Source organism: Triticum urartu, chromosome 5A, assembly GCF_056163025.1.
Source record: "Triticum urartu cultivar PI428250 chromosome 5A, HENAU_Tu73, whole genome shotgun sequence".
NCBI classification, from domain to species: domain Eukaryota; kingdom Viridiplantae; phylum Streptophyta; class Magnoliopsida; order Poales; family Poaceae; genus Triticum; species Triticum urartu.
In genome coordinates this window covers 138,053,457-138,067,154 of record NC_141877.1, presented here as the reverse complement: position 1 = coordinate 138,067,154, position 13,698 = coordinate 138,053,457, and the positions used below count along the sequence as shown (strand labels likewise).

The window sequence follows — 13,698 nt, the reverse complement described above, 5'->3', positions numbered from 1 at the left end:
GTGATACTACTGAATTAAATATCTGACTGATGCGATTTAGATGCAGTTTACAGTGAGGGTACTGATAATTGGTGCAACTATAGTTAGGTACTGGTGTGGTGGATTTTAGTTCTACGGCTAGGGAAACTGAGGATTTGCTATTTAGAGATACGACAAATTTGAAAAAAGTATGATTTGAAGTTCCAAACTTTACTTTTCGTACTCTAGTGTACAGTGCCCTCTTCTACTGACACGTGGACCCTGGGCCCACTGTCAGTCTCTTCTTCTTCCTCCATCTCTCCTCTCCTTCTCTCTCGCACGCGCTTTCTCCACCTGCGGCGTCTAGAGCATAGGACATCTAGGACCGTACTGCGGTAGTGTGCAACATGGTTGCTGCTGGTGCAGCGTGCACTCACCTCATGAGCCAGCACCTTCTCGGCACTGCTTGCGGATTCGCCTCCAAACACCGGCAATCAAGCGGCGAGTGGAGTTGGTGGACTTTGCTCACCGTGCACCGAGATCGAGCTATAAAAACAACCGTGATTCTTTCTCTCTTCTACCTCACACCTTGCCTCACTTCCCCTTCTTCTTCCTTCTTCTTGTTACAGGAGGTCGAGGTGAAGCCCCAATGGAGGACATATTTTCGAATGTGATCACGATTCTCCTGGTCGGGATGTTGGCGGCGTTGGTTGGTATCTCGCTACTCCTATGTGCGATGGTTTTAGATGATCACCATGATGCTACTGCTTGAGTGGTGGCTCCCCATGGCGGCGGTGGTCATGAGGACTAGACATTAGTGTTGGTTAAGAGTGATAGTTAGTGCATGTGGCGGTAGGTTTCGCATAAATAAGACCCACAAGTTTTCTGTGAAAAACTATGGTGTGGTGTTAGTGATCCGACAAATGAGGTGTTTGATTAGGTGCCAAGGGTGTGTGGTCTCTGCACTTCGTGCATGTGGTGGAGTGAGTGTGGCTGCAAGCAGGATGTCGTGGCGGTGCGTGAATTAATTCTATGTTGGTAAAATTATTTGCCGTGGTGGTCCTTAATAAAGTCTCAATCTGAGATTTGTTATGGGTGAAAAATCGATTATAAATCATGGCAGCAAAATTACTCATATGCAACTTCAACCAAACCATTCACTCATAGGGTAAATCCTGAGATGCGACACAGATATCAAATCATACAATTAAACACTAGACTAACGATCACAACCATGGTGTCTATGGTACAAAGGTAAGATCGCTAGGGTTCTGAGGAAATATCCCCGGCATTGGGACACATCCTTCTTCCTCCGGGGAAATTCGATGGAGGGGTCGGAGAATGTTCCCTCCTTAGTTTGGCAATAGTGGTCTGTCGATGACGATCTGAGGATTCAAAATAGCAAGAGTCTGGAGGAAGTCCATCACTTGCTGGGCCAAATGCTCCTGTGTGATGACATATTGAACAAGGTTGGCCAGCATTGGATCTCTCTCTGATTGTCCGCAGGGGAAAGATGCTTCTTCTCTGGGTGCTGCACGGCTCGTGTAGTAGTGATACCCCCTTTCACTAGAACGAGGCACTGCGAACCAAAGACGGGTAATCACTTCGTAGGCAGCAATTTCTATAGCCATTTCTGAAGTTCGCATAGATTTCCCAATGAAAACGACATTTGTAGGGTCTTGGTTTGGGTCTACTAGTGGGATGTGCACAACTACCCAATATTTCAAGGCGTTGTGGTTGATCCTCGATTTGAATAGCTCGTACTAGGGTGGTTGAGTGGAGCCAAGAGTGTTGCGGGTGAAATCCCACAATATATTGACAAAACTACCCGGGGTTGCATCTAGGGTTCTCAGATGAATCCCAAGGTGCGACATGGGGGAAATGGTTGTGGAGGCAGTGTACAAAGTGAGGGATGGTGGTTATAGTCACGAGAGTGGCCTCTTATATAGTGTCTGGCTAGGAAACATATTTCAGTGTGGGTACGATTTTGGGTATCGGCTCTGTTCTAGAGTGGTCGGGGTCAAAGTCGCAGATATAAATCACAAAATGTGACGTATTACTGTTGTTGTTGGTTAGGGAGGTAGGTTGGGCACCGACTGCTGAAAGGTGTCGACTGGCCACTGCAGGTTGTCGGATAGGATGGGCTTGACTATGGACACGGAAGGATGTGGATGGTGTGGAGACCTAAGGACAGTGACCAGGCTATGATAGGATTAGCCAATGGTCAGTCTAGCTCTGGTACCAAGATTGTCATTGCCAGATTTTCTGAGACATAAAATCCCAGCAAATAACCCTTGTGTCATCACCGTCCCCAGGATTTTACTGTTGTTGGTGGACACTTCCTTGATATAGAATTCCAAGTAGTTACAAGAATTTGAATACAAGACCATAAAGGTCCATTGAGTATATCAAGGATCTCTAGTGGTGGATGACGGAAGCGACTCGTGGATCTCCAACGTTGATGGGACTCCATTCCCACTGGAACAACTGGCCTAGCTAACTTCTATCTCAAGTGGCTGCTATCTCCAATTTCTAGGTTGCAAGGTGTCTTCGTAGTCCTCGTCTCCGAATTGTAAATTTGGCCAAGACAATAGCCAAATACAAGCCAGTGAGTACGCTTGAATGTGCTCGCAAATATCATGAACAAAAGATATAATAAAAGCAGGCAGAATGCATGCAACTAATTCTAAGTATATTCTACCATGTCGTGATAAGAATTTAATGCTATCATGTGAAGTATTATATATGCACAATTAATAAAGGTTGTCAACTAATATCAGTAAGGTATAAGTAAATCATAATGTTGCATAGAAATTTAGATTCGGGCCTCAGGAGGTAGAACCGTCCCAAAGGAACCCAAGAGAAAAAGGTAAAACAATGCCACAGTTGGATGTCTTCGCGACGCCACACAAAGGGCTTTACTTCAATTGGAATTAAAGGCAAAGGGAATTCTAGGTGCTAGAACCGCCCGGTGAATTCCAAAAGAAAATAATATATGAGCCAGTCAGGTGTCTGAAGTGACGCCTCGAAAGGTCTTGAAAATAAATACCACAGTCGGGTGTCTGAAGCGGCGCCTCGTAAAGGGCTTACAAGAAAATAAAAACACGAGTATCCAGGTGGTAAAACCTTCCCAGAGATACTCAACAATTAATATAAGAGAAAGGGTTAGTCCATAATAACATCAGTGATCACAATCTTCCATCGTAAATCATAACCAGTTTCTGATTTAGTTCCTTTTTCCTCCGAAGACCAACACTAAAACCGACACTTGACCGATCCCAGACTATAGTCCTTAACCGCGGACACAGCTATTTGAATAGGTTTTATACTCTGCAGAGGTTGTACCCTTTACCCACAATTTCTTTAGTCAACACCGAGACATTGACTAATTCCAGTTACAGCCTTTCGGTTGACAACACACCTAACTAGCACACACCAACTTAAATTTCCTGATGTCGAGAATCACCGAAAGCATCTCTCAAGAAAACTCTAAGACGGAGAGGTCACAACCTTGCATGGGATCACAATTTATACCGCGCGCTAACTAAGGGGTGCCCTCCTCTCGGCCTCCGCCGGAAACACCCATGCCCCCTGACCCGATGACTGGCATTATTCCTGGAACCGGGAAACCCGCATCATGGCCCTCTGTATGGTGTGCACAGGAAATGGGTTAACAACTTACTAAATCGTACCCTACCTATGGAAGGGACAAGTGGGAGCATGAATCAAGTATGGGGGTTACCGGAACAAGACTCGATCTATCGTCAACTCAGGAGATTTATATTTTCTTGCAATGATTAGCACAATATATTTCCTTGGTGGTACCCAACAGGGCCACCCCATGGCATGTCCCAACATGCACTCACTATTCATACTCGTCACAACGAGATCCATGTCTCACGGTCACTTTCACTAGTGAAAGATTCTTTCCTGCATGTTAGTCAGAACAAATATAGCCATGGGTGTCACGAGGCAATAACCACATCCACATGAGTTCATGTCATGTCTAAGTGAAACAATTCTATCAAAGAATCCTCACATGCCTAAATATCATTATGCAAATTTTTATTTGAATTACCATACACATGATCAAAATTATTCTAGCAAGCAAACAACCAAACTTTCACCATATCAAGTGTTAAAGGTGCTTGCCTTGAGCATGCAGAAAGGTTGGGTGTACTTCACAAGGTTTTGAAAACATCATCTTCCCTCCACTTTCCTATTTTCAAAATAATGCAAATCTCACATAAAACCATAATAGTACAAAAAGCTGTTTGTAAATTTTTGAAATAAATACTAAGATAAATTAGATAAAATTTTAGGAATAACAGAAAAAGAATCAAGTTGTTTGGAGTTGTGCTTTAAAAACTAAAGGCGGTCAAAGTTGTAGTCAAATCTATTTTTAATTTAAAACTTAAAAAGAAAACGGTCCGGACATAAATACGTCTCCCTGCAGGGTAAACGTACTAAGCCGAACGCGCCAGCGATTTAGACGGAAAAGAATAGAATCCTGGCAGATGGGTCCCCCCGTCAGGTTTGAAAATCGCGGGCGAGAACAGAGGGGAGGAGGGGGTGGTCACCGGCAGCGATCGACGACGATCCAGGGGATGGCGGTGGTGCAGGTGTGCACAGGGTGCTTGTCCGCATCGGTGGGTGGTGTATTTGGTCGCCGACGAGCAGCGTAACGACGGCGACGTCGACTCCGGCGGACGGCGGCTTCTGGTGATGTGGGATCTCATCGGAGGGACCTCCGAACGTCAAATTGACGCACGGGTCAGATGAAGAAACGTATTTTGAGGCTACTGGTGAAATTTGGGAGGTCGAGGTGGACGAACGGCATCGGTTTCTTCTCGGGATCAAAGGCGGATCGGGCGGCCGGAGTTGGGGAAGAAGACCTCCCCGAGGCCGTTAGATCCCTCTGGTGTGCGATTGGGAATGGGTGGAGGTGGTGTGTGCTCAAAACGGGGCTTGGATTGCCGTTTTAAAACCCGAGCGGCGATGATAGGAGACGATCGGATCACGCCGGAGTTGATTTGGCCGGTGGAGGTAGCTATGGCCGATGCGCGTGGACGGTGGGTGTCGATGTGATCGGTGGAATCTCCTCAAAGCGCCAGCGCGCTCGATTCCAAGCTCCACCGCCTCGCCCACAGTGAATCTCCCGTACGGCCATGGCGGACGACGCCAGCTCCGGCGACTGACAACAGGGCCTGAGCTGTCTAGACGGTGGTCTGGCGTCGCGAGGTAGTGCCGCGTGGAGGAAGGGGTAGGCCTGGGCAGTGCGGGGTGTAATGGCGCGTCGGTGGCAGTGGCTAGCTGGCGGCTGCCCGTGGCTTGGCCGGCAGCCATTGCACCGGTCTGGTGCCCCGCTGGTCGGTGCTATCGACTGGCGAGTGGGTCAGGGCGTAGTCTAGAAGGTTTGCAATGAAGGGGAGGAAGAGCTCCTCTGATTTTTTTTCCCAAAATCAGTATGGTGCACAGAAGGTGTTCGACGAAATGCCAATGCTAGCTAGGCATTTTTGAAAAATTTGAAACTTTTTGTGGAGGCTCTCTGATGCAGTTCTTAGATGATGTAAAAGTTCCAGAATTGTTGGAGTAGGAGAGATTGGGTTTTAAGCAAGGAATATGAATCTGGTCCAAATTTCATTCAAATGGAATTTGAATTATTTGAACTATGGACCTGAATGTTTTTAAGAAATTGAATGAGGGTATTGATGTTTTGTTGTAGTAGGATTTGTGAGGCCAGAAGTGCTAAGGAGATCATAGTTCCTTTGCAATCCACAAGAATCAATAATTGTTGGAAAATTGGGTTTAGAAATAATTTGAATAACAAAAGAAATTTTTGTGTGGGTAGAATGAGGTATGGATTCTGCCATAGGGCAGGGGAGGTGCTTGAGAACACATTTTGAAATAAATTTGGGTCTAAAAGGGCCCCAACTTTTTTTAAAAAAAATAAAACAAATTAGACAATTGAAGAAAAAATTACTTCCATAATAATTTAAAATATGAAACTTTTCAGGATATTTGTGAAAAGAAAACCATCATATATAAATCACAAGAAAACTTTAAACACCAAAAAGAAATTATTTGAATTAGTTTTAGTGCAACAAAAACATTCTAAAGTTTAAAAAATACCATAAAAGATAATCTTTGGGCAAACTTTTATTATGGAAATATTTCTTACTGAATTTTAAAAGTTAAATGAAATGATTTAAGAACACTCTCAAACACACAATATTTTTCAAAATTTTCTATATGGAGGGAAGAATATCAGAAAAGAAACTAGAAATAATAAAAGTCCTAATATAATTCAAAATTTTATTTCTGTCCATGTTTTACTTAACAAAAGCATGGTTAATTTTTTGGGGTGTCACATAGGGTCACCGCTAAGAGGGTGACCAGATTGGTGATCCTTTCTTGATCAAAAAGTTGGTGGAGATTGTTTTGGAAGATCAGCTTCCTCAGCCTAGGATCATATCATGTCCCTTGGGCCTGGTTGGCATTGAAGTCGGTTTATCGTCTGGCTTCCCAGGAGGTGAGCCACCCACAGTACCTTGTACCATCAATAACTTCTTATAAGAATTCTATGGGTATGTTACCATTTCAAATGGTTTATGCATCATCATGTAATCTACCTTGAAGATAAAACATAAAGCACATTGTCCTGTTAAACAACAAAATAATGATTCGGATTGGCTCGGGAGAAAATGTTACTTGACATGAGTGCTTTAGGTGAATGTCAGAATTAATCTTATGAAAATACTAAGATGTTTGACAAGTGTTGGCCACTGACCACAATACTTTTTTTGCTCACGCAAGCATAAACACTGAAGATGTTCACCGACACCACTTCATAGACTCCAGTGTAATTACAACCAATTAAAACATAAAGAGTGCAGCTAAAAGGTTGACATGACAAATACTAAGCGTTCATTCAACACCACATAGATGCTCCTCTACTAAAATGCCCACGGGTTCTCCCTGCAGATCTTCTCCTCGTCCTCTGGCAAGTAGTCGTTCTCGATGTTGAAGAAATTACGGATCTCCTCTGGAGGTTTGCCACTAATCATGTCTGCAGCAGTCTGGCAAGTCAGGTCGAACAACCCCTTGATGTCGAGGTAACTTGCAACCTGAGAGGGGGTAGAAAGAACCATAGGGTGTCAGAGAGAAGCATTAATGGCTATAGAACATGGATAATTAGATAGATCGTCTTGCATTAAGATTACAAGCTAATAAAACACAAAACAACACATGAAGTGACCTATCATGTGAGAGAGAAGCATTAATATATGTAGCATAATCATAAAACATAAAACAACACATGAAGTGACCTATCGTCTGATGTTTCCGCATGTTAATCACATAAAATTTGCTGGCACAATGATAGTGCATTTGGTAAGTTCACACTGATCATAATAAAGCTTCATAGGTTACACATAACAATGACATACACATATCAATGAAACATATCAGATCACAAGATGATACCCTAACCTATTTACTAGGATTTTGTATGGCCGACCAATGTGTACATCACTAATAAATCATAGTCATGTATAATCTAAACCTAATCTAGTCCAATCGAATCGAACCAAATCTACCTTGATGCTTGTACGAGGAGTCCATCCAATCTAATATAAACAGTAGCAAGACGGGCAAGCCCAATCTAGATTCGAGTGCTAAAAGGGGAACATCAAGAAAAAGTAGATCTAGAAAAACGAAATGGTCGAATTGAAGGATATCATACCTTGATGAGTTCGAAGAGGGTGTCAGGGTCGACGTTGATGAATTCTGCGTCCCAGATCTTGAGGTCCTCGGCTAGGGTGGCAGGAGCCATGGTGTCAGACGCAGTAGCACATGTGGCTCCACTAGAGACGTCGACTGTCTTGGCCAGGACATGTTTATTGCAGTACTCGATGACCTTGGAGAGGACCTTGGAGTTGATGTTGGGTATCGGGATGCCTTTGTCGGCGTAGTCATCCTCGATCATGTGGCGGATGGTCTGCGACTCCATGGTGACTGCCTCCTCCACCTCGAACTCCTCGCCATCGGCCGACTTGAGCATTATCATCTTCTTCTCACATGCCTCTACGGTCGCCATCTGCTGGATCTGGTCTAAGGTGGGGGCGGATGAATTGGGGATTGGGCAAACCCTAGAAACACAGCGATGGTGACGACGGCAGAGGAGAGGAAAAGATGGGAGATTTGGTTGTTGTGGGGTGGGCTGGGCTAGGTTCCAGGGGAATTTATTTATTGAGGCGGGGCAACACATGAATGGACACCTATCTATCATACATCACAAGGAAACGAAGACAAGTACTACCAAACCAATTCGAACCAAATTTGGACGGGATTTGTTTTATGAGATCTGTAGGAGCAAGGGTCCGAGTACATATTCCACCGTCCGATCTATATCTAGCGCATGCAAGGCCAGCGGTTGCACTTTTACAAAAAGGCTTCCGCCACTCCGCTCTTTACTTTTGCACAAAACCACTTTGTCTCCCCGTGCAACCTCATCCCTCCCCCAACGTCCTCCAGCCAGTCGTGGATCCCGATCTAGCATGGTGGGCACCACACCATCCCGCGCCTCAATGCCACACATGCCTCCTCTTTATCGCGGTCGCCCACCACCACCAGGACCCCCTTCTCCGGCCATCTCCTCTATGCCATTCCTCGTCTCCTCCAATGCCGACCTTTGCAAGTACGTGACCAACACTGTAGTTCCTCGATGCATCGTGAATTTCCTCCTCTGTTCCAACAGCCCCACCACCCACCATCACCACCACCTCCCCTTCCTCCTCCTCGGCAGTGGTAGCGGCTAGGCGAAACCCTAGCAGGGTGAGGAAGAGGAAACATGGTGGTGGTGGAAGATAGGAAAGATGGATGATTTTGTTGTTGTAAGATGGGTTGGGCTTCTAGGGTCCGGGTTGGGATATTTAATGGGGGAGGGTCGGCAACGCCTGGTAGGATAGAGTGTCGGACCTCACAAGGAAGTGACCCAAATTTGGACCGTGTAGATGGATTAAACATTTATCAATGTTAAATCATGGGACATAGTTGTATTGTGGTTTCCTAATTTGGCTTCTGCCTGAGCACTAAAGTTTGTCATAGACACTTAAATTTAAGTTTCTATATACGAGAAGATTGTACTTACGATAAAAAGTGCTCATTGCAAATATCCTAGACATGTTAAATATATGATTCAAAGAAGAAATGTAGAGTTCGTTGGTCTCCATCTACCATCAAATATTATGCAATAATATTCAATGCTTTGGTGGACTGGGGATTAGGGAAAACCCTAGTGTGATAGCGGTGGCGGTGGAAGAGAGGAAAGATGGGCGCTTTGTGAAGGAAATATGCCCTAGAGGCAATAATAAAGTTATTATTTATTTCCTTATATCATGATAAATGTTTATTATTCATTCTAGAATTGTATTAACCGGAAACATAATACATGTGTGAATACATAGACAAACAGAGTGTCACTAGTATGCCTCTACTTGACTAGCTCGTTGACCAAAGATGGTTATGTTTCCTAACCATAGACATGAGTTGTTATTTGATTAACGAGATCACATCATTAGGAGAATGATGTGATTGACTTGACCCATTCCGTTAGCTTAGCACTCGATCGATTAGTATGTTGTTATTGCTTTCTTCATGACTTATACATGTTCCTATGACTATGAGATTATGCAACTCCCGTTTACCGGAGGAACACTTTGTGTGCTACCAAACGTCACAACGTAACTGGGTGATTATAAAGGTGCTCTACAGGTGTCTCCGAAGGTACTTGTTGGGTTGGCGTATTCAAGATTAGGATTTGTCACTCCGATTGTCGGAGAGGTATCTTTGGGCCCACTCGGTAATACACATCACTTAAGCCTTGCAAGCATTGCAACTAATGAGTTAGTTGCGGGATGAGGTATTATGGAACGAGTAAAGAGACTTGTCGGTAACGATATTGAACTAGGTATTGAGATACCGACGATCGAATCTCGGTCAAGTAACATACCGATGACAAAGGGAACAACGTATGTTGTTATGTAGTTTGACCGATAAAGATCTTCGTAGAATATGTGGGAGCCAATATGAGCATCCAGGTTCCGCTATTGGTTATTGACCGGAGACGTGTCTCGGTCATGTCTACATAGTTCTCGAACCCATAGGGTCCGCACGCTTAAAGTTCAATGACGGTTATATTATGAGTTTATGTGTTTTGATGTACCGAAGGAGTTAGGAGTCCGGGATGAGATCGGGGACATGACGAGGAGTCTCAAAATGGTCGAGACATAAAGATCGATATATTGGACGACTATATTCGGACTTCGGAAAGGTTCCGAGTGATTTGGGTATTTTTCGGAGTACCGGAGAGTTACGGGAATTCGCCGGGGAGTATATGGGCCTTATTGGGCCATACAGGAATAGAGGAGAGAGGCCAAAAGGAAGGAGGCCTATGCCCCCCCTCTGGTCCAAATTGGACAAGGGGTGCAGCCCCCTTTTCCTTCTCCCTCTCCACCTCTTTCCTTCTCTCCTACTCCAACAAGGAAAGGAGGAGTCCTACTCCCGGTAGGAGTAGGACTCCCCCCTTGGCGCGCCCTTCTCCTAGGCCGGCCGCCTCCCCCTTGCTCCTTTATATACAGGGGAAGGGGGGCACCTCTAGACACACAAGTTGTTCAAGTTGATCGTCTCTTGCTCCTTCATGACTTATACATGTTCCTATGACTATGAGATTATGCAACTCCGAATAGCGGAGGAACACTTAGTGTGCTATCAAACATCACAACGTAACTGGGTGATTATAAATATACTCTACAGGTGTCTCCAATGGTGTTTGTTGAGTTGGCATAGATCAAGATTAGGATTTGTCACTCCGATTATTGAAGAGGTATCTCTGGGCCCTCTCGGTAATGCTCATCACTATAAGGCTTGCAAGCAATGTGACTAAAGAGTTAGTTACGGGATGATGCATTACAGAACGAGTAAAGAGACTTGTCGTTAACGAGATTGAACTAGGTATGAGGATACCGATGATCGAATCTCGAGCAAGTAACATACCGATGGAAAAGGGAACAATGTATGTTGTTATGCAGTTTGACCGATAAAGATCTTCATAGAATATGTGGGAGCCAATATGAGCATCCAGGTTCCGCTATTGGTTATTGACCGGAGACGTGTCTCGGTCATGTCTACATAGTTCTCGAACCCGTAGGGTCCGCACGCTTAAAGTTCGATGACAGTTATATTATGAGTTTATGTGTTTTGATGTACCGAAGGAGTTCGGAGTCCCGGATGAGATCGGGGACATGACGAGGAGTCTTGAAATGGTCGAGACGTAAAGATCGATATATTGGACGACTATATTCGGACTTCAGAAAGGTTCCGAGTGATTCGGGTATTTTTCGGAGTACCGGAGAGTTACGGGAATTCGCCGGGGAGTATATGGGCCTTATTGGACCATACGAGAATAGAGGAGAGAGGCCAAAAGGAAGGAGGCCTGCACCCCCCCTCTTGTCCGAATTGGACAAGGGGTGCAGCCCCCTTTTCCTTCTCCCTCTCCTCCTCTTTCCTTCTCTCCTACTCCAACAAGGAAAGGAGGAGTCCTACTCCCGGTAGGAGTAGGACTCCCCCTTGGCACGCCCTTCTCCTAGGCCGGCCGCCTCCCCCCTTGCTCCTTTATATACAGGGGCAGGGGGCACCTCTAGACACACAAGTTGATCAAGTTGATCGCCTCTTAGCCGTGTGCGGTGCCCCCCTCCACCATAGTCCACCTCGATAATACTGTAGCGATGCTTAGGCGAAGCCCTGCGTCGGTAGAACATCAACATCGTCACCACGCCATCGTGCTGACGAAACTCTCCATCAACACTCGGCTGGATCGGAGTTCGAGGGACGTCATCGGGCTGAACGTGTGCTGAACTCGGAGGTGCTGTACGTTCGGTACTTGATCGGTCGGATCGTGAAGACGTACGACTACATCAACCGCGTTGTGCTAACGCTTCCGCTTACGGTCTACGAGGGTACGTGGACAACACTCTCCCCTCTCATTGCTATGCATCACCATGATCTTGCGTGTGCGTAGGATTTTTTTTGAAATTACTACGTTCCCCAACAGTGGCATCTGAGCCAGGTTTTATGCATTGATGTAATATGCACGAGTAGAACACAAGTGAGTTGTGGGCGATATAAGTCATACTTCTTACCAGCATGTCACACTTTCGTTTGGCGGTATTGTTGGATGAAGCAGCCCGGACCGACATTACGCGTACACTTACGCGAGACTGGTTCTACCAACATGCTTTGCACACAGGTGGCTGGCGGGTGTCAGTTTCTCCAACTTTAGTTGAACCGAGTGTGGCTACACTCGGTCCTTGCGAAGGTTAAAACAACACCAACTTGATAAACTATCGTTGTGGTTTTGATGCGTAGGTAAGAACGGTTCTTGTTAAGCCCGTAGAAACCACGTAAAACTTGCAACAACAAAGTAGAGGACGTCTAACTTGTTTTTGCAGGGCATGTTGTGATGTGATATGGTCAAGACATGATGCTAAATTTTATTGTATGAGTTGATCATGTTTTGTAACCGAGTTATCGGCAACTGGCAGGAGCCATATAGTTGTCGCTTTATTGTATGCAATGCAATCGCCCTGTAATGCTTTACTTTATCACTAAGCGGTAGCGATAGTCGTAGAAGCATAAGATTGGCGAAACGACAATGATGCTACGATGGAGATCAAGGTGTCGTGCCGGTGACGATGGTGATCATGGAGGTGCTTCGGAGATGGAGATCACAAGCACAAGATGATGATGGCCATATCATATCACTTATATTGATTGCATGTGATGTTTATCTTTTATGCATCTTATCTTGCTTTGATTGACGGTAGCATTATAAGATGATCCCTCACTAAATTATCAAAGTATAAGTGTTCTCCCTGAGTATGCACCGTTGCGAAAGTTCTTCGTGCTGAGACACCACGTGATGATCGGGTGTGATAGGCTCTACATTCAAATACAACGGGTGCAAAACAGTTGCACACGCGGAATACTCAGGTTAAACTTGACGAGCCTAGCATATAACAGATATGGCCTCGGAACACGGAGACCGAAAGGTCGAGCGTGAATCATATAGTAGATATCATCAACATAGTGATGTTCACCATTGAAACTACTCCATCTCACATGATGATCGAACATGGTTTAGTTGATTTGGATCACGTGATCACTTAGAGGATTAGAGGGATGTCTATCTAAGTGGGAGTTCTTAAGTAATATGATTAATTGAACTTTAATTTATCATGAACTTAGTCCTGATAGTATTAGCATATCTATGTTGTAGATCAATTGCTCGCGATATTGCTCCCTGTTTAATTTTTTATATATTCCTAGAGAAAACTATGTTGAAAAATGTTAGTAGCAATGATGCGGATTGGATCCGTGATCTGAGGATTAACCTCATTGCTGCATAGAAGAATTATGTCCTTGATGCACCTCTAGGTGACAGACCTATTGCAGGAGCAGATGCAGACGTTATGAACATTTGGCTAGCTCAATATGATGACTACTTGATAGTTTAGTGCACCATGCTTAACGGCTTAGAATCGGGACTTCAAAGACGTTTTGAACGTCATGGACCATATGAGATGTTCTAGGAGTTGAAGTTAAATATTTCAAGCAAATACCCAAGTTGAGAGATATGAAGTCTCCAACAAGTTCTATAGCTAAAATATGGATGAGAATAGC

At 44.6% G+C, this 13,698-nt stretch overlaps 1 protein-coding gene across 1 annotated transcript; it reads right to left on the bottom strand.

Annotated features, from left to right (window-relative positions):
• Positions 1-6,622: 6,622 nt before the first annotated feature.
• Positions 6,623-8,234, bottom strand: LOC125555765 (SKP1-like protein 1). Its single transcript, XM_087525681.1, has 2 exons — positions 7,703-8,234; positions 6,623-7,085 (listed from the first exon to the last, which is right to left on the bottom strand). Exons 1-2 carry the CDS (start codon positions 8,225-8,227, stop codon positions 6,915-6,917), a joined length of 696 nt encoding a protein of 231 aa, XP_087381807.1. The 5' UTR covers positions 8,228-8,234; the 3' UTR covers positions 6,623-6,914.
• Between the last annotated feature and the right edge of the window lie 5,464 nt (positions 8,235-13,698).

Excerpts from the sequence above, each read along its gene's own strand:
- LOC125555765 (XM_087525681.1), bottom strand. The coding sequence starts at position 8,227 with ATGTGTTGCCCCGCCTCAATAAATAAATTCCCCTGGAACCTAGCCCAG. Across the intron at positions 7,086-7,702 it reads CCCTCTTCGAACTCATCAAG|GTTGCAAGTTACCTCGACAT; the intron begins GTATGATATCCT and ends ACCCCCTCTCAG.